The sequence below is a fragment of the Vanessa cardui genome, chromosome 22 (assembly GCF_905220365.1).
Source record: "Vanessa cardui chromosome 22, ilVanCard2.1, whole genome shotgun sequence".
NCBI classification, from domain to species: Eukaryota; Metazoa; Arthropoda; class Insecta; order Lepidoptera; family Nymphalidae; genus Vanessa; species Vanessa cardui.
In genome coordinates, this window is record NC_061144.1 from 1578697 (window position 1) to 1600139 (window position 21443).

At 33.0% G+C, this 21443-nt stretch overlaps 1 protein-coding gene across 1 annotated transcript in view; it reads left to right on the plus strand.

Moving 5' to 3' along the window:
- Positions 1-21443, plus strand: part of LOC124539358 — an 80092-nt gene that overhangs the window by 55120 nt on the left and 3529 nt on the right. Inside the window, exon 6 of the mRNA XM_047116729.1 lies at positions 6387-6565. Coding sequence (XP_046972685.1) covers positions 6387-6565 — 179 coding nt within the window. The remainder of the gene's footprint in view (positions 1-6386; positions 6566-21443) is intronic.

Genomic DNA, 21443 nt, shown 5'->3' on the forward strand with positions numbered 1-21443 from the left:
TGGAATCAACGCATTATTTATTCACGTGAGATAATAAAATTACGTACATATTGTATCTCCACAGATTTGCTGTGCCGTTGTTATATCTTAATTTAATGCAGCGCAATTCCTTTATTTTTTGGCACCAGCATCTAAATTTTGGATTGCAAATTGATGACAAAATTTTGCATTTAACTCTTCGACGACTTCTTTATTAAGTCGGGATTTCTCGATTAGTGTTCCATTTATGAATTTTTTGATTTGTCACCTAGTCTGGATAATATTTGACCATTGTCATTTGTTCATAATTGTGAATATCATTATTGTGTTAAGAAGTCAAATGTAAAACTATCGCTAATTCAGAAAGTAGATGCTAATTGAAGAACCGAAAAGAAAATGTCAGCATCATGATGTTATGGTACAAAATTGAGGCTCGAAAGCCACACGTCACATCTGATAAATCATAAGTTACAGCCTATCAATACTTTACAGTCAGGCATAAGCCTCCTATCTATTTAATTAGAAGGTAAAGAGCTAATCTCACTGCGCTGCTTCGATGCGGATTAGAAGATACACGTCTTGTTGCTTTTGTCGGCTACTTGGGAATCTTCTTCTACGGTAACGCCAATGCAGGCCCCGAGTTTCAGTTGTCAATGGGCGTTGATAGTCACTTTTTAACAAGCAAACAACCGCCAACTCGCTTGACCTACGTCATAAAAAGCCTCACGGTGTTTTCTTTCACTGGGCACAAAGTGGGTTATTAACAGCATTTTAGGCACGTAAAAAGACCTAATAAATAGATAAAAACTGAAATTAATGATAATAAAACGACTTTATTGGAAGAAAGTCCAAATATTTGACGATATTAAAATATTTATGAGAAAACTTTTTTAATAATCGAAAGTGATACATCAGCTTCATTAATAAACAACTTCTGTTTACTTAATATGAATTGGGATATTAATGATTGTTCTAAAGATCTTAGATTATTTTTAAATCTAGACAGACTCGCGCTGCGAATGAACTACAATAAACGATCCAAGTTTATCTTTGTGTGCGTAGTTGCTCACGAATGAAACTTACTAAATATACTTTAGTAGTGTGCGTATACTTAATCATCGCTATTTGTCAGTATTTCGACGCGTTCTCCGCTTCGAAATTCAAACTAGTCTTGACATAATCAAGGCTAAAAACATAAGGCCTTTAATATAATTCTTGACTAAATTACTGTGTATAAGTATGATACAACTTAGATGTAGCATCGGCAAAATTCGTAAAACCAAAACATCCAAATTAAGTATACTATTCCAAACTATCAATATTTATTTCTTATGTGAATATGACCTTAACACAAACGTAATAACTTGTAATATCATATGACCTAATGTATTCGTCTATTCGAGACGTCGATTTACATGCATGTGCTTTCTCGGGTTGAACTGATGCGAGAATCTATAACGACGAAAAGCGTTGATTGGCGCGATAGGGAGCTATTTCTATTGGTTGTATAAATCGGCAGTAGTCGGTTTTATCGAATTTGCCGAGGCTACATCTAAGTTGTGTCGTACTAAGCCCATCTGGGTGGCTTCATCACATGCTCTACCGCTAAACAAAACAACTATATTGTTGTGTTCATGTTTGAAGTTAGAGGGAGCCAATCCAATTTCTCAACTAAAACATCTTAGTTCCCAAGATTGTTTGTACACTGCTGATGTAACTTCAAATGTAAAAGAAATAAATGACTTTCGCATTTATAATTATTTGTTAAAAGAAACACAATTTTTATTAAATCGATTGAAGCTCGATGGACTAGTTCAAAAACAATTGTGGCTTTCATTGTATCGAGATACAATAAGAAACAAAGAAGACAGCGTATTGATTTTAAATTGTATTTTATTGCGATAAATTATTTATTAAAACAACGTAGGTCAATAACCTCTTAAAGAAAATCTTTACATAGCAGACAATGATCTCTTAAGACCAGACATTCTATGAGCTGTGTAAATAAAGCTATGTGACTGAGTTGCTAATTTACTAAAACGAAACATTGAGCTCTTAAGTGCATTAATAAAATGTCGGAATGTTTGACTTGAAATACGAAATACTTTTATTTAATGTTAATATACAAACTTGATAGTTTGTGTGAAACTTCTCAATTTAGATACGATGAATCTTATAAAAAAAAAGACTCTATTGGTGAACATAATAATTGGTACGAAGAAACAGTAATCCAGTACAATTACAAGCATAAATTACATATCTAAAAGGCTGTGGTTGGCAGCACATTGAAGCTATAATAAATGGATCACGGATAGTTGGATCATACTTTTTATAGTGACAGCGATTTTCACTGCATGCTATAAAACGAAGTTCGCACGATATCCTCAAAAACCACTGAGCGCCTTTTCTTACTGTTTTCACCAATCGACTGAGCAGTTTATGGCGAAAGTTTAAGTGAAATATTGATGATGTTGATTGTTGATGTTGAGAATAATCGTATCGAATGGGATGGCTAAGTAGTTACGTCATTTTACAATTACTCATTCAAAGCCAAAGCAAGGCAGTCATTTTCGTTTAGTTTGTTTAAAAAAATGTTAAAAGTATGAATTAATTATTATCCAGATTTTCAACCGTTATATTACAATTATATTATCCAAATTTACCTGGAAAATCTTATCTATCATAAAGAAATTTCAAAAAGAAATATATCTGTTTAAAGAATTATCATCGAGGTAATTATGATCGCTACAAAGGCGAAGAACATAATGTTTCCGTAGTATTCTTTTCTCATTTCTTGTGAAGTCGAATGGTTCTCAAGAGACAGATAATATGCGATAATATATCCTGTCATATCCAAAGGAAACGCGAACGTTATCTTAGGCAAGAATTTTATCATATTTATGAATAATTTACTTGGTGGTAGGACTTTAAGCAATCCCGTTGGGGTAGGTACGGTACTCTCGAATTTCTACTAGTGATATAAATTCTTGTACTTATTTTACTACCAATCAGTAATACTTAGTATTACTGTGTTCCTGTTTGAAGGGTGAGTGAGACGGTATAGATTGCCTATTTACGAACTAAGGGTCATAATATTTAACTTCAAGGAAAATGTGATGCAAGGAATGAAAATATTTCTTACGGTATATTTGTATAATATGCTTTTACCAATAGATGTTAGTTTATTATAGATATTAAATTCTAAAACATAGGATGATTTGGTGTTTACCAAACCATCAGTACTTATTTTTATCATACTCAATCCGTACAATCTTAGCCGGAGGACACGAGTATGGAGACGCAACGAGATGATCAGGCGCGTCACGTGAAAACTCCACATTGTAATCCGATGATGCTTTATCGTAAGATATCCTTAAGAGATTCGTTTTATTGAGCCCTCGCATAAACTCTTATTTTTCTCGAATGAATCTTATTACTCAGCCCTTAACTGAGACATTGTCAAAGCCAGTAGGGCTGACAAAAATACCGATATTTTTTTATTCGTATTCGTCTTGTGCACGCCCATGGAGAGGAAGACGAAGCATAGCCTACCCCAATCAGGTGGTCCGACGACTTGGTGAAGGTCGCAGGAAGCCGCCGTTAGGGGTCGCACCAAATCGGTCGTTGTGGCGATCTTTGGGGGAGGCCTACGTCCAGCAGTGGACATCCTTCGGCTGGAATGATGTCTTGTGCTTGATAGATTACAGCAATCTTTTAACTATCAACGCGATTCGGTAAAAAAAAATTCTATAACTAAAGGAAATAAATTCGGTTTTGAAAATTTCTAGGACATTTTAAGTTTTTTTTTATGGTATAGGTTGGCGGACGAGCATATAGGCCACTTGTAAGTGGTAAACATCACACATAGACAATGCAGCTGTAAGAAATATTAAATTAGTCTTACATCTTCAATGTGCCACCAACTTTGGAACAAAGATGTTATGTCCCTTGTGCCTGTAGTTACACTGGCACACTCACCCTTCAAACCGGAACACAACAATACAGAATACTATTATTCGGTGGTAGAATAACTGATGAGTGGGTGGTACCTACCCAGACAGGCTTGCACAAAGCCCTTACACCAAGTAGTTTCGAAGTTTTAAAATTTGAAACGTTTATAACAGTCTGTTTATCTTCTTCATGTGAAATATTTCCTGCTGTCTTGGGATTTATGAGATTCAAGTAAAGTTGTTTTGATTTTATTCAATTAAATATAACAGTTTGAAAACGATCGCAATCTTCAGATAAACAGTTTCATGTAACAATAAAATTTCAAACAAAATCTTCAACTGTGCCAATATCTTAAATTTTATCAAAACTATCCCAACTTGAAGCATTGCGGTTACATTTGTCAAAGAAGCGATATAAAATAAGTCAGTACTTTTAAAAATCAAATATTTATTGCAAACTCTTGCTGACCAAGTTTGTTGAAACAATAACTTCAGATATATCTAGAGTCTTGAAGAATAACTGCTATTGTCAAACTAATTTTCGCCTCATTTCCAGTTTATTGATGTTTCAAAGTGCCATACATGTGGCATTGCCAAGTCGCCATTATATCGTGCCAAATTTTAAATACTTGGCAAAAATTAAACTAATTCTAGTAGACGTTTCAAGGTTCAAAAACCAAGACCACAGCGATTCGCAAAAGTATAACGATGAGTAGAACGAGAAACGAAAATATATGTAGCGGTTATTTGGCTAAATCCTGCCAAATATCTACAAAATTGGGTAAACTAAATTAGACGTATCAAATTTAATTCCAGACAATATGATTCTTATTTCAATTTACAAATAAAATAGAAAAAAGTTTGCGCTAATTTCAAAAATAGAACGGAATAAATTGCACGCTACAATTTAAGATTACAAATATGATAAAGCAAGATAGTTTTTAATATTGGACAATATCACATACATTACTCTGATCCCATAGTAAATAGTTAAATCACTTGTAAAAAGTGAAAATCAAAAGTAACGACGGTACCACAAACACCAAGACCCAATACAACATAGAAAACTAATGGTAATCTACATCGACTTGGCCGTGAATCGAACCCGGGACCTCGGAGTGGCGTACGCATGAAAACCGGTGTACACACTACTCGACCACGGAGATCGTCACAGTTTATTTATAAAGTATTTTGTTTTTAATCTGCGGTAGGGCTAGGTTCATTCGCCCAAATGTTCTACCATCAAACAGCAGTACGTAGGATTGTTCCAGTTTCAAGGATGCGTAGGGCAATGTAAATCGAGAGGCAAGGGGTACAATTACGATTACATTGGATATCTTATTTCTCAAGGTTATAGTTGTGTACTGGCGATTTGAAAAAATAGTTAATATTACTTACATGACCGATATGTATAGAAGTGGTGTCCACTAACTTTCAAGTAACTCATTTGCTCGTCGGCCTACCTGTGTCATAAAAAGACAATAAAATGTAATATTTGTAATCCTATTTTACACTTCGTCCGTCGCTGGTGGTATTGGATTATCATTTGAGAACTTTAATGGGAATACATAAGGATATCTATTTATTTAATATGTACTCATTTATTTATTTCAAATAACTAGTATACCAACCGACCGGTAAGTTGTCTGCTGTTCATACACACTGGTACTATTGATTACTTATGACATTGCTTATTTTTTTTTCTCAATGAGAAAATTCTTAAAACAAAGGAAAGGGATTACTATAAATAAAATATATTATCATCGAATTACATTTAAACATTACTCGTTATGTCAAACAAATGCAAGAGTTTGCAAATAACGGAAATTTTAAAAGAATTTTGAATAAGGAAAGCTTAAAGTAAAAAGTAAAAATGTTCATACCAATTTAGAAGAAAACGTGCTTGGAAGCAGTCGCCTGAAACTCCTTTTTAAATTATATTTTTAATATTAAAAAGTAAATGCCTTTAGAAACTACCTTAAATTCTTATAATTAAAGGAATTTATTTTAGTAGGTAAGTTGAATTTACGTGTTAGGTGTTCGTAAAACTAAAAAATAATTATAATATGTTGTTGTTGACGTGACATATTGTAATGCAAGTTTTATATACATTTCAAGTTTTATATACATTTCAAGAACATGTATTATCTTTAACGTTGTTTTAAACAAACTTCAAAAAAAGAATAAGGTTATCAGTCCTCATTTTTATCGGGAACGTATCTTTAATATTTGGACCTTTTTAAATTCGAATAAAAAAAATACTATGGTCATTTTTTGCAAATAAATTCTGGAGTATAGCTCCAGAAATAAATAAATTCTGGAGCTATAAACCCAAGCTACATTCGATCTTTTGATGGTAGACATTGCAGAAAAAAAATCTAGGGAAATGTAATATGAATTAAACCAACATACATCATCTCTGTAAGCCTTACATTAATTAGCCTATTTAATTGCCAGGTACCACAACACTAGGATGATCAACTACGACCTCGAAAGGGGCATCAACGTCACCACGGATCCCGAGCAAAGGCTGTCAGACCTCCTCATCCCAGCAGCCAGCGTATCACATGCAGGGAATTATACCTGTGTACCGAACAATGCGGTGCCCGCTAGCATATACGTCCATATATTTAATGGTAAGTTTCTTAAATCTAGATCATAAGTAAAAGTACAGTAAAGTAACAGCCTGTACATTTCCCACTGCTGAGATAAAGCCTCCTCTTCAATTAAGGAGAGGGTTTGGAACATATTCCACTACGCTGTTCCAATGCGGGTTGGTGGAATGCACATGTGGCAAAATTTCGATGAAATTAGACACATGCAGGTTTCCTCACGATGTATTCCTTAACCACCAAGCACGAGATGAATTATAAACTCAAATTAAGCACATACATTTAATAATAATAATTAAATAACTTATTTATTTAAGTATTATTTTTAACATAAACAAGATGTGAATGATGATAACTGCGATAGTAATAAAACTGTGGTGCGTTATTTACGCCCATCAACAAAGCGAAATTCATTAAGACACTTAAATTGCACATATTTGTTTCATAATATATGAATACAAAAAAGAAAAGTGATACTTGCCTGGGTTGGAACCTACAATCATCAATTAAGGTGCACGCGTTCTAACCACTGGGCCATCTAAGCTCCTAGATTATACATAGTAGTAATTACTAACGATCCCCGTCTTCACACGGCCGCAATGCTTATACTAAATATACTACAGATTTGTTTTTGTTTCTTTACTATATTGTACATGTATTATATTTAAAAATAATTTATAATTTAAAGATCTAGGCATACATATGGACAGACAATAAGCAATTTTGTTTTATACTAAGTAATGAAGATAAGAGCTCTTGATTTAATTGTTCAATATATTATAGTATACACAAGGGTTAAAAAACTTGTAGACCATGCTTGCTGCTCGCATACGGTACGGAGAACGTCTGTAGCAACGAGTTAGCCATATATATATTAAAATACCGGTAAATATAAACAATTTGCCATTTAACAATATTAAAAAAAGTAATCTATAAATCTTAATTTATAGAATAATAGAATTTAATTCATTTCAAGAATACTTTTTACCAATTTACTATTATGTATTTTTGGTTAAAGCTTAGGATTTAGGCTCGCTTTCCACAGAACTGACTTAGAACAACCATTGTAAATATGAATATAATAAATCTAGATATATGAATAGAGCAACTATGCGACTTTCTTGGCATTTTTTATCTTTATTTGAAGCGATAGTGGAGATGAAATATTGACAACTCAAAAATGCTTTACTATGAAGTTTACTTGAACAGAGCATGGTTGATTTTAATTTAAGATTTTTTATAAAATGTAAAGGTAACAGCTTATTAACATGCTTTTGCTACTTAGCCTTAACTCCTTTGTGGAATAAGTTTTTGAAGAGGTTGAAGCTCAATGAATTAGAATATATTATACATAATATGATTCGTCACGATGATTTTTCGATATTCCCAGTTTAGTCTACAGACCGAGAGCCGAGGTGGTCCAGTGATTATAACCCGTACATCGTAAGCGATGATTGCGGGTTCAAACCCAGGCAAGCACAACTGAATTTTTACGTGCTTCGACTTTGTATTTCTAAATGTTGTAAAAGAGTAAATACTGATATTCTTGCCGGTTCTTCTTAGTGGAATATGGTTTATTAAATGATGAATAATATACTCTATATTATTCATTTTGTTGTTTTTTTTCTAATGCAACAAATTCAATTTTTCATATCGTTTTTGGCGGTGAAATAAACTCATACGTATTTTTCTTACCTTTTGTGAGTTTTAGCCAATCAAATTGGAAAGCATACTATTATTAATTAAACCCACTTAAATACTGAACTTTGTTAAGTAGTATCATTAAATCGTATCTTCGGAACAAAAAACTATTTCTTAATAGACCATAGACCAAACAATTATTTCTCAAATAAGAACAATTGAATGTCGATTCAAGCGAAGAAACATTTAAAGATGTTGAAATTCAAAAGAATTAAATCGAACAACTTGATCCAGTAATACCCGTGCAATCATTTGAGTGAGATAGGGCACATTCAGACCTAATAGTCTGGATTCAGGCCAAACCCCCCATGTTGCTAACAAACGACTCGATATATAATGCTGCACCGCCATACTGGAATAGCATCGAATTACAAGACTGATGGGTGCATTGCGTCAGTTGTGATAATAATATTAGAGTGTCTCCCGTGATATTTGGCGTTTTTAGGATTTCCATAATTTTTGACACCTATTACATTTTTTTATTGATAGAATATTATTGTAAACTGTAAGTGACATTTGACGCTAAAATGATGACATTTTAAATGGAATTTTAACGTGAATTTGTATATATTATACAGTTAGAATTGTTTTTCTTTAACAGCTGTAGAATTTCTAACCGACCAGTAACTTTATACTCTAAAATCAATTATTTGTTAAATCGTAACAATTTATTAAATTGCAATCAAGAATCCTTCTCGTATTTTTCAGTCCATCTGGCTTGATCTCGGTAATGAGATGGAAATCCTGTAATAGATATAAGAGTATTATAAAAAAAAGTAAAGTAAACGAAATAAACGCAAACGAACACCAAATATTGTCCGTCATGAGACCGTCGACATAAGACCGTCTTTGTACGTCATTTGTTAAATGTAAAATGTTTTGGTTTCTCTTATATTCACTCGTATGTTTTGCAATAAAGTACAGTATTTAACCCTAAATTAACCCCACTTGGGTTTGTACCACCCACTCATCAGATATTCTACAGCGAAACAGTATTAATTAGTATTATTTTGTTCTGTATAAAGGGTGACTGAATCAACTCCCAAGGTTAGTCGTGCATTAGCGATAAACATATTGTCTTTTTTTCTAGTTTATGTCTTTTGTTGGTGAACACTAATACCCAGATAGGGCTATCTAGAATTAATGGTCACATCCTACCTATATTCAAATAAGAAAATACAAATCTAAATATATATTAATATTACAAACGTGATAGTAACTCTATCTGTCTGTATATCCGAAACAAACCGCTCACCGAATTTGATAAAATTTTGTATGAAGCAAATTTGAACTCCAAGAAATGATATAGACTTTGTTTGCATAATACAGGACAACCAACACCCTAAAATGCGAGTGAAGACGGGTGCGACTACTAGTTTAAAATAAACATAAAGTACCATTATGGGTGTGGGGCAAAATACAAGCAGCTTACCCCGTGGAATTACAATTCCAATTGTCTGAGCATAAAACCAGCCTTCCTTCCTTCCCGAACGTCGAGTTTAATCTATGAGATCTGTTTTTGCACTATTGCTTTCCAGTGTTTCAACTAGAACGGGACAAATATATTGTTTCAAATGAAATATATTTATGTATACCACACCCGTATAAATATATACTAAAGCTAAAATAGGCATTTGACTTCAAGCAATCAAGAAATCTGGGAATAATTTATAATTGGTTCTATCTATTTAAAAAGTTTTAATATGAATTTAATAATATAATATGCAAAATCCTCGGGTTTTTTTATTGTGGTCTTTAACCTTGAAAAGGTAATAAAATTTAGAACGTTACACTAAGTAAGGGACTGCACGGCAGACTCTCTTGATAAAATTAAAATGACATAACTTCGAACAAATTTATATGAATCGAAGACACATTTAAAAAAAACAACCTCAAATATTCGTGGTACGTAATTAATCCCCCAGACTTAAATTTAGTCTCATCCAAATCGGACTCAAGGCTAGACTAGACTAGACTACAGGTCTCCAATATTGGAATTTAAATTATGAACGCACATCAAAATAAAAGGTCAACGCACCTATTTCACATTTAATATTCGCTTTCAAAAAAGACAATATTAAAGAAAATCTTGCTCATATTATCGATACAGCTATAATATCCAATAACAAAATTAATACAAATTTCCAAGAATATATTAATTTTTAATTAGTTATCTTAATGAAATAACAACAAACTTATTTATGAAACGTTCGAATTAATTCTTAAAAATTATTGAATACAATTTCAGATGTATTTTAGAAATTTAATAGGCACTGTTCTTAATAAAATCCACAACAACGTAGACTTTATAATTAGCGACAGACATTGTATTGACAAGAGAAATAAGGACAAACTTATGAAGTCGAGTCAAAGTCATATTTATCGAACATTAAAGCGAGACGCTTGATCATTGAATGTGAAAAATATACGAACAGTTTCAAAAGATATAGCACAACCTTGAAATAAATAGCGATTGAAATACTTCTTAATTTTACAAGGTTGTTTTTTACCATTAATTTGTAAGCCTATTAGACATTTTAACGCAAAACGATCTACGCAAATCTAAATAATATTTTTTATAGTTAGTTAATTATACCTAATGGGTAGTTTATGCCAAGCAATGATACTCAATATTCCTGTTTGGTAGACTCACGCGTGCCACAATTTCGTTAAAATTAAATACTTGCAGGTTTACTCGAGATGTTTTCCTTCACCGCCGAGCACGAGATGAAATATATAAACACAAATTAAGCACATTTCTTGGTGGTAGGGCTTTGTGCAAGCCCGCCTGGGTAGGTACCACCCACTCATCGAATATTCTACCGCTAAACAACAGTACGCAGTATTGTTGTGTTTCGGTTTGAAGGATGTGTGAGCCAGGCACAAGGGACATAGCATCTTAGTTCCCAAGGTTGTTGGCGCATTGACGATGTAAGGAATAGTTAATATTTCTTACAGCGTCAATGGGTGATGGTGAACACATCAGGTGGAATATATGCTCGTCCGCTAACCTATTCCATCACAAAAAAAAAAGAAAATTCAGTGAAGCTTGCTTGGGTTTGAACCCGCAATCATCGTTTAAGATGTATGCGTACTTACTACTGGCCCATCGGCTCTTTTTAATTACAACCTATTTTAACTTAAGCATATCTGAGTAAATTTATAACTCATCTTAATACCATACAACTTAGAGCTTCATATCCTCGAAATTGCAATATTAGTTAGCGTGAATTGAAATCAAGTCGAAATTATAATGGTAGAAGCCTTTCTCAGTCTGGCAGTAGTTAATTTAATGAAGTTTCCAGGCTTCATTAATTTAAACCGTAACTCATATTAGAAACCGATGAACATATATGAGTTAAGAGTAAATAAATATTAGACAATATCACATACATTACTCTGATCCCGATGTAGCTAAGCACTTGTGTTATGGAAAATCAGAAGTAACGACGGTACCACATACAAACCCCAATATGACATAGGAAGCTAATGAACTTTTTCTACATCGGGGCCTCGGTGTGGCATATCCATGGAAGCCGGTAAAAACATACTACCCGACCATGGAGGTTGTCAAAGGTTCTGAGTAAAAAAATCCCCTTTATGAAGAAATAGTAAATATCATACTCAAGTACTGAAGTTTTTAGAGGCTCTTCGTCCTTGAAAGTATGAAAGACTAACTGAAAATGACGTGTAATAGTCCCGACGTTAAAGGCGTCCTAAGCCAAGATTCGCCCTAACACCCATCCTTAGGACGAGCGGATTTTAAGCCATTAAATCTCTGAACATTCGGCGGGGTATTTTATGACTCACCCCGATGACAATTAGGCGGCCATTTTGGTCAACGGCTCCTCAATCGACAAATTTATTGATATAGTCAATCTACTTTACAATCATTACCTGGATTTGAGTGACTAGTGCATGTTGTATTACAATAACGAGATACGTATAGTACGACACAACTGTGTAAAGTAAAAGTAGAAACCTGTAAATTTCCCACTGCCGGTCTAACGCCTCCTCTTCCATTAAGGAGAGGGTTTGGAACAATACGGGTTGGTGGAATACACATGTAGTAGAATTTCGATGAAATAAGACACAGGTTTCCTCACGATGTTTTCCTTCACCGTCGAGCACGAGATGAATTATAAACACAAATTAAGCACATATATATAGTGGTGCTGGCCTGGGTTTGAACCCGCAATCATCGGTTAAGATGCACGCGTTTTAACCACTGGGCCATCTCAGGTCAACTTAAATGTAGCATCAGCAAATTCAATAAAACCGATTACTGCCAATTTACACAACCGATAGAAATAGCTCCCTATCGTGCCATTCCCGCCAAGCTATAGATTCTCGCGTTAGTTCAACCCGAGAAAGCAAGTGCATGTAAACCGACGTGTCAAATTGACGTATATATAACATATGATAATGCATCTTAATACGTTTGCGTTAAGATCATATTCGCATAAGAAATAAATATTGAGACTTAATTCGTACTTAATTCGCATGTGATCGGTTTAACGAATTTTCCGATGCTACATCTAAGTTGTGTCATGCTATAAGGAATTATGAAAAATACAATCAAATCAAAATAAACTTTATTCAAGTAGGCTTTTACAAGCCTTTTCGAATCGTCATTTTACAATTAAGTGAAGCTACCACTACCAGTAGAATGTGACAAATGAATATATATACATTTTCATTAGTCACATTCTACTTCATCGAATTAATTTTACAATATTTTTTTTTAAATATTATCTTTTGTTGATTTCAAATATTTAATTATATAAATAATTTTATATATATTTCATCTCTTTTTAAAGCGATGTATATAAACATAATTTTAAGTAACATTATTTTTATATATCTACATTGTCACATATGTGACACAAAATAATGCACAGACATTGCGTAAATTCGAATTATAATATACTAGCTGCTATCCGCGGAGTCGAGATGGCCCAGTGGTTAGAACGCGTGCATCTTAACCGATGATTGTGGGTTCAAACCCAGGCAAGCACCGCTGATTCATATGCTTAATTTATCTTTATAGCTCATCTCGTGCTCAGCGGTGAAGGAAAACATCGTGAGAAAACCTGCATGTGACAAATTTCATAGAAATTCTGCCACATGTGTATTCCACCAACCCGCAATGATGCGGTTGGCAGCGTGGTGGAATATGTTCAAAATCTTCTCCTCAAAGCGAGAGGAGGCCTTTAGCCCAGCAGTGAGAATTTACAGGCTGTTGTTGTTGTATCCGCGGCTTCACTCGCAAAAGTAAAAAGTAGCTTATGTCTTTCTACGAGTTGATTTACGAAAAAAATCATCAAATTGCGACTGACAGACAGATTTACTTTCACATTTATAATATTAAGTATAGATTTTTACGCCTAATATTTACAAATATTTAACCATAAAAACGTCAGAAATTTATGTATAATTAATATCAACTTAAAACCGTTTTATTGCAAACGCTCACATCAATTTAAAAGAGTTCCTTTTAAAAATATATATTTCACGTGGAAATAGAAATATATTTTTCATATTAACCCTTTTAAATTATATGGATGGGGGATGTTAATGCTTGCCTGGTTTTGAATGGCTTGCGTACGTCATAATCTACCTAACCAATGCACTAGCAACGGCTGAGTAACTGTCTTTGCGATATTTTTATCCGACCGACGTTTTAAATCAAAGAACGGAAATTTATGATGCGTTTAAATGAAAAAAAAAAACATATTTCCTAGATTTGATGAACACCGTCTGCCTGCATATTAATAAGCAATCGAATCACTTTACAAAAATGTTAAGCTTGTTCCTTTATTCTAGTGATTGTTTAATGAAAACTTGGGAATGAGATGATCGCTTCCAGGCTGTTTCGAATAACAAAAATATGTTTATTATTATTGTACATATAATTTGAATATATATATATAACCTGCTGAGTTTCTTTCGCCGGGTTCTTCTCAGGTTCGAGTTGTTAAATTCCGAAGCAGTGATTTATTTTTAACTATTAATAAGCAAGAGTAATCTTAACTTCTGTATTGAATAAAGATTTTTGACTTTGTGTGTATCACGGATAAGAAACTTAACAAACAAAAAGTTATACCATCAGTTTATCACTAAACACTAAAAATGAACACATGTAGGTAACATTCAAAGTGATACATAAATAAATACGTAAACAACACTGACTTTCAAAAATAAAAATCGAGGTATACAAAATATAATATAAAATCAAATTTTAATAACTAAATTGTATAATAATTGAAATGAAGATATAACAAGGATGCCATACCGTACTGAGGAATATAAATTACTGAGAAAATACCTAGTAACATAATCTACGAACCTAATCATTGTCTTAGGGAATGCTTAAAACACAATTAAAACGATATTAAAATCTAAAGTATATATAAATGATTAAAAAACAGTGAGAGTAAGAAAACCTTCGTCAGTTTTCAAATTCATTCTTTTATCAAGTCTTAAACTTAATACCTTCTGAATCTAAACATCGAATCATTGGTTCACAATATGTCAGTCTTAATCGGTAAAGCATATTATCGCTCATACTGAGCGCAGCAAAATAGATCTTAAGCTGACGAACCTTTTCTTACCCCGACTGCACATTACACACAAAACCAGTCATATTTGCTATAGGAATTCTGTTTCGTACTAGCAATTTTACCATCTCGGTCGGCAGTAAAGTGCATGAAACAGCACTTTACCTTTTCATTTCGATAAATTTTTATTATATTATTATGTTGTATGTTACAAATATAATCCGTATTATAAACTGAAATTTTCGTATTTGAACTACCTAAGATATTCCATTATAATGTTAGCTAGCACTCTCCCAGATGAAGTTGTCTGTCTGTATATACTGAATCTCTAAAGCTATTTGGTGTAACTGGTTACATATTTATTTACTTTCATCTGGAATGAAATCTTGGATAGAAATTAGGTTGAGGTTTTATGGAATTATTTGTTTAGTCTAAGATTTTTTTTTCTGTTAGTGTTTTATATAGGCTAATATGATAGGCAGTTTTTTTTATTTGTATCGCTTCTGGTTTTGAGGATAAATGCGTGTAAGCCAATAGAATAACAGATACAAGGGACATCAAATCTTATATCCTCTGGTTAAGTACGTGAATCGTTTGTAAATGTCTAATTTTAAGAAAGAAGAACAAATATTGTTAGTTTATATGATGAGATCATTTTCAATTAAAATGGCTATGACAATGTATGTTACGTCTAAATCATATTATATAATAAAAGAACTACAGATAAAGTTAAAATCAATTTATTATAAAAGTTTCCCTCACTTTTCTTTGTACAATACTGTAGTTATGGTATTAACCACCAAAATAATATTCAACCGCAAAGCAGCAATACTTAGTGTGTTTCAATTTGAAATGTAAGCCAGTGTAAACAAGCATAAGAGTCATAACTTCCTTATAATTCTCGTTAAGGTAGAGGTTTGGCGATGTAGGAGTGTTGACATTAAAAAATACAATAAAAAATAAATAATAAATATGAGACAACATCACATACATTACTCTGATCCCAATGTAAGTAGCTAAAGCACTTGTGTTATGGAAAATCAGAAGTAACGACGGTACCACAGACACCCAGATTCAATTTTACAACATAGAATACAATTACAACATAGAATACTAATTATAATCTACATCGACTCGGCCGGGAATCGAACCCGGGACATCGGAGTGGCGTTCCCATGAAAACCGGTGTACTCACCACTCGACCACGGAGGTCTACAAATCTTTTTTTTTTTTCAAATCCACCAATGTCTCTGGACAATGGTGAACAATTACTATCCGACCCATATATTAAGCCAGTAAACATTGTTTAAAAAAGATAAAGTGAGGTCATAAAGTGTTGTGTACTGCTCAATCCAAGGTGAAGGGTAAAACACAGCGTCTCGTGAAAACATTTAATCCGAACTGACTGGTCATTGACATCTGTCATAAAATAACCATACCCCACAAAAATGTCCATTGTCTATAAATTTATCGAAGCTTTGTATAAATTAAAAATATTTTTATTAAAAACATTTTAATCGTCAAGCTCTATCTCTGTTTCGAAAACATTTTTTTCATATTAAATATAACAATAAGTGAATTTATATATTCGAGGTATTTTCTGGTTTAAATTTCTATAAAAAGTTTGTCATGTTTATTAAAATTTCACGGTAAAATAGCTCACGATATTCGAGCCGGAACAGCTGTTCTCTGTTCTTTAAATCGGTCCATACAAATCGGTATGAATGACAATTTTATACAGTCGCCATATTGGTTCAAGTTTATCTTTACTGCTTTGGCTTGTAAAGCAAGAAGCAATACAGCTTAAAGATTTTATTCAATACTATCTGTACCCGCGACCTTCTACGCGTTTGAATTTAACAAAAAGAATATTATTGTAGCCTAAGTTACTATTATATTAGTTATCTGCCAGTTAAAGTCCCGTCAAATTCGGTCCAGCCGTTCCAGAGATTAGCCGGAACAAACAGATAGACAGACAAAAATGTTATTTTGGTATATGTACCGTGTATACATACATACGCATTGAGTAAAAAAGGGCTATTTTAATATTACACACAGACACTCCAATTTCATTATTTGTAATAAATACGATACGTTGTCAGTCTGTGAGTTTCTAGTACCACGCTCTACTCTACAAAGAGGTTATACTTGCAGTTTAAGATGTTCTTAGATATTTCAAAATGTTTAAGAAAATATATACTTTTTCAGTATACGTTAAAATAAGGACTTATAAACGCATATTGCAACCATGAAGTATGATACCTGACTTAGTAGCTTAAATAGGTCAACAGATTTACACAAATGAAGCTTTAACGGATTAATATTAGTCAGGAAGGTAAGCTGTGATTATGACGTCACAGCATGGCGGACGACATGCATGAAGCTGAAATAATAAGTAAATAATAATAAGCCTTTGGAATAAATTATGAAAATTAAAGTTAAAATCATAAAGGTCCTTATGTACTAGTGATGTGCCTCGACTTTGCACAAGTGCGATTTATAAAATTAAGGAATAACGTTTTCATAACCTTTCAAGGTCATGGAAGCCTTCTGAGAACACGCAAATGTGCAGTAGTTATTATTTCATAAACAAAACACTATCAAGTACCTACTACGGTGACACAGCATTACGACTCGACTGAATAGTGTTTGGATTCAATGACTTAACATTCTTTCCGAGACAAAAAGTTATTGACATCAATATAACTCGATAAATAAGTAATAAAATTAAGCCTCAAAGTTGATTATGTGAAAGATTTTGCTTACTTATATTATACTGTCCGCTTACTTACAAAGTAAAATAACGGACCGGTTATGTCCCATAGGTAAGGGTCTCCTGCCTTTTGAGAATAAGGTTTGAAGATCTCTTCAGGACGCTCTAATACGAGTCGTTAGACACCCGTGGCAGATTCTCACTCATTCAGGTTTCCTCACTATGTTTTCCTTAACCGTCGAGTATTATGGAAACAAAGATTTTGAACTCAGAATCATGTGTTAAGATCCTCTTCTAACCACTTATATAAAACCACAGTTTATTTATGGTTATTTTAAATTCAACTTGTCGTAGGTTCATCGTTTTGCTAATTTAGTTTTTGACGGTATTAAATCTAATCAGAAAAAATAAACAAAAATGATAAATGGTTTCTATGGGCATGTCACAATGAGGTATAGGGTTTCGATTCCCGGCCGAGTCGATGTATAAAAAGTTCATTAGTTTCCCATTTTTTCTTGGGTGCTTTAGCTACTTACATTGAGATCAGAGTTATGTATGTGATGTTATCCAATATTTATAAAATTTATATAAATTTAAATTTTGTAAATATTTCTCAAAGACGAAAATAAATCCTTGGCCCTGATAGGTAGATCCAGTTGCAACCAATTTACTTAAAGATCGTTAATCTATTTCACCTCCAAGAATAATGGAATATATATTAATTGCTTTCATTATAATAATTTTTGTATTATTTTTCACAGTTCCCATCAATATTCCCCTGTTATATTGTAAGAACCCAATTATAGTGATAAATAACCGCAACCCAAGGATTGGTTTTCTCATCCAGGGATCGTGTAGGAGGAAAACTTGCTACATCCAATTTATTTGGTACTGTTTTTGTTGCTGCGATGACTTTTGGAAAAAACGAGAGTTCGAACAGTAATAGATGGACACGTTATCAAATGTCGATAAATTGTTCCAGTAATTCCATGGATCCTGTTCGAATCTAACGAAGCTACGTGATCCATTGTATATTATATAACTCACCCATTTATAGTTTTAGGTAGGACATATGGAGCACACTATGGTTAGTGTTCTATTCTCTAGATATTAGTGATGTAGAAGTTACGAAACAGCATTTTTATGGGCTGTGCTGACTAGTAACATCAGGTAGTTCAATTACAAGCCCTGCCAGGCTCACTCGTTCTTCACACAATAATACTAAGTGAAGCTATTCATTCGTAGAATCAGTGATGAGAGTAACTGTCTGGTCACTTTTAATAATGCTTACTCGTGAGCAAAACGTCTAACAAGATGTGCCACCGATCCATACAAACTCAGCTAAGTAATGGATACATTTAAAATTGGAACAAATTTCAACGGTTTCATTTTAGCGATACTTCATACTTGATAACTAGATGGCGCCGGTTGTATTTTAAATCGCGCTGACAAAGTGTCATTGTAAATTAGATATAATTGAAACAAATGTTGCAGTATTTATTCCTATGTAACACATGCACACCGGCTGTAAATTTATATGAAAGCTTAATGTTATACTCTTCCAACTGCAATTGTTAACTATCTGTAACTTAGAATTGCATGCATGTCCTAATTACACGAAATTTTGTGTCATTATTCCGATAAAGGGCTCTAGCAAAAATATCCATACTACAAAAAATAATTTAATGTTACTAAATAAAAACACTTCACCTTTTCGCTAGTAGTCATCCCAAAATATTTACATATTACATGAAAAACCCCAGCGCAAATTTAAACACTTTTATTCTTACTACTAAAAATTTCATACACAAAATGAAATTCAACAAAATCTAAAATTTTATCCACAATATTTGTATAATGAAGGAAATCTAAAAAAAATTCACCCTCGAGCACGGTTCCGTATTCGCAAAAGAATTTCCAACAAATATACTAATGATAATATCAATATGAAAGCGAACCTTTCTTCGTTTCTTTGAAATATGCATCTTTAGAACTGACGACGTAATTAGACGAGCAATACTTTTTTTGATGAATTTACTTACATTGGTCTAGGCTTACAATAGAATTTAAGTTTATTTAAACTTAACTACGAATTTCTTCTTACAAACTCACTCTTACATTAGATTTTTTAGAATAATTATTTCGGCGTATTATGAAAAAAAAATTGTGAGTAAATTTTCAAAGTGACTTAATGAACTTTCTCTACAAACCGCCAATTAAATATCAAGTCACTCACAGTAGACAACTTATATTATTAATGTTTATATTTTGTATATTGTATTATTACTAAACATACAAAAAATTTAGTATTATATCATTCAACTTTATTCATATAAGAATTATTTACATTGAATGCTTAAATGTATACAAATACGAATTAAGAATAGTTACTGTATAAATCTTGACCGCGTGGAATGGTGGCAAGAATGCTAAAAACGAACCAGCTCTCCTGTCACTAGTGGATGCAATAAGGTGAGGTGTTATAATTTTGATGAAGCTTTTTACACCACTACCAAGCCAAGTGTCGACATTATCAAATAAATTCCTATTATTTTATTGTAATTATTTATTCGCATGTCATAATTTTTAAATACTTATATAATGTAATTGAAATAATAAAATTTAGTACGGATTTGATTTTTAAATACGTTTGCTTAATCTAAATAAAATTTATTTATTTAAAAACAAAAGGCGGGGAATTTTGGACAAGGAGAAGATGGGATTCAATGGGCGGTAAAAGGATATAATTAATATACAATAATCGGATAAATAATATATGTATCGATTGGTTAATTAATATAGTGACATAAAATTAATGTTATGTGATTAGTTTTATTACACGAATGTAATGAAGAACAATTTTTAATTACGTCCAAACTTCTGACGCGCGTACATAAGTTACAAAAAGTCTCAAAAGATCTATACCAAACAAATAGTAAATTAACGAAGAAAATGAAAAAAATGCCTCCACCAAAACAATCCAAGAGTTTCATCAGCGATAAAACAATATCAGAAGTATATAAAATTATAGCTCAATGGGTTCCAGAGGAATTCCGCAACGCCTATAAATTTCCCGACAATTCAACTGATGTTGATGAATCTACGATTTCGAAATAACATCCATCGTTTTCATTATTAAAGACAAAGACGAAGAAGATAATGAATGTACTATATAAATTAGATGGCTTGTAAATGGGACGGCGGGTTTAGTAGTTATGCGCCCATTCCTTAGGTTTAATTGAAACGGTAAAGGGAATAAGGGTTCGAGCTTAGGTGACAGGCGAAAACCACACCTTTATGACTAAACAGTTGATCGATCAAGGCATAAAACATTAACACAAAAAAGCATTGCTTTATTAATTAACGTTGGGTGTTGTCAAACATTCCAGCAGCTTAGTGTTCTAGTTGACAGTTTTGTGTCTAAATATCTGATTCTAGATTAAGGTCGCATGGCGTTAAATTTGACAAGTTTTGGCCTATAAAAAATTGATCACTAAAGGTTTACTTGGTGGTAGGGCTTTGTGCAAGCCCGTCTGGGTAGGGACCACCCACTCATCAGTTATTCTACCGCCAAATAACAGTACTCAGTATTGTTGTGTTCTGGTTTGAAGAGTGAGTGAGCCAGGGTTACTACAGGCACAAAGCACATAACATCTTAGTTCTCAAGGTTGGTGGCACATTGATGACGTAAGGAATAGTTAATATTTCTTACAGCGTCAATTTCTATGGGTGATGGTGACCACTTACCATCAGGTGGCCCGTATGCTCATCCACCAACCTATAAATATAAAAAGGTTTATCTTTTAAGAAAATGACTGACTACTGGCTTTAAAAGCACCCAAAAATGATTCTGCTCTTGAAGTAATATATACTTTCATGCTTATCATATAAGCATGATGTCAATGTAGATAATAGATAGGTTGATAAG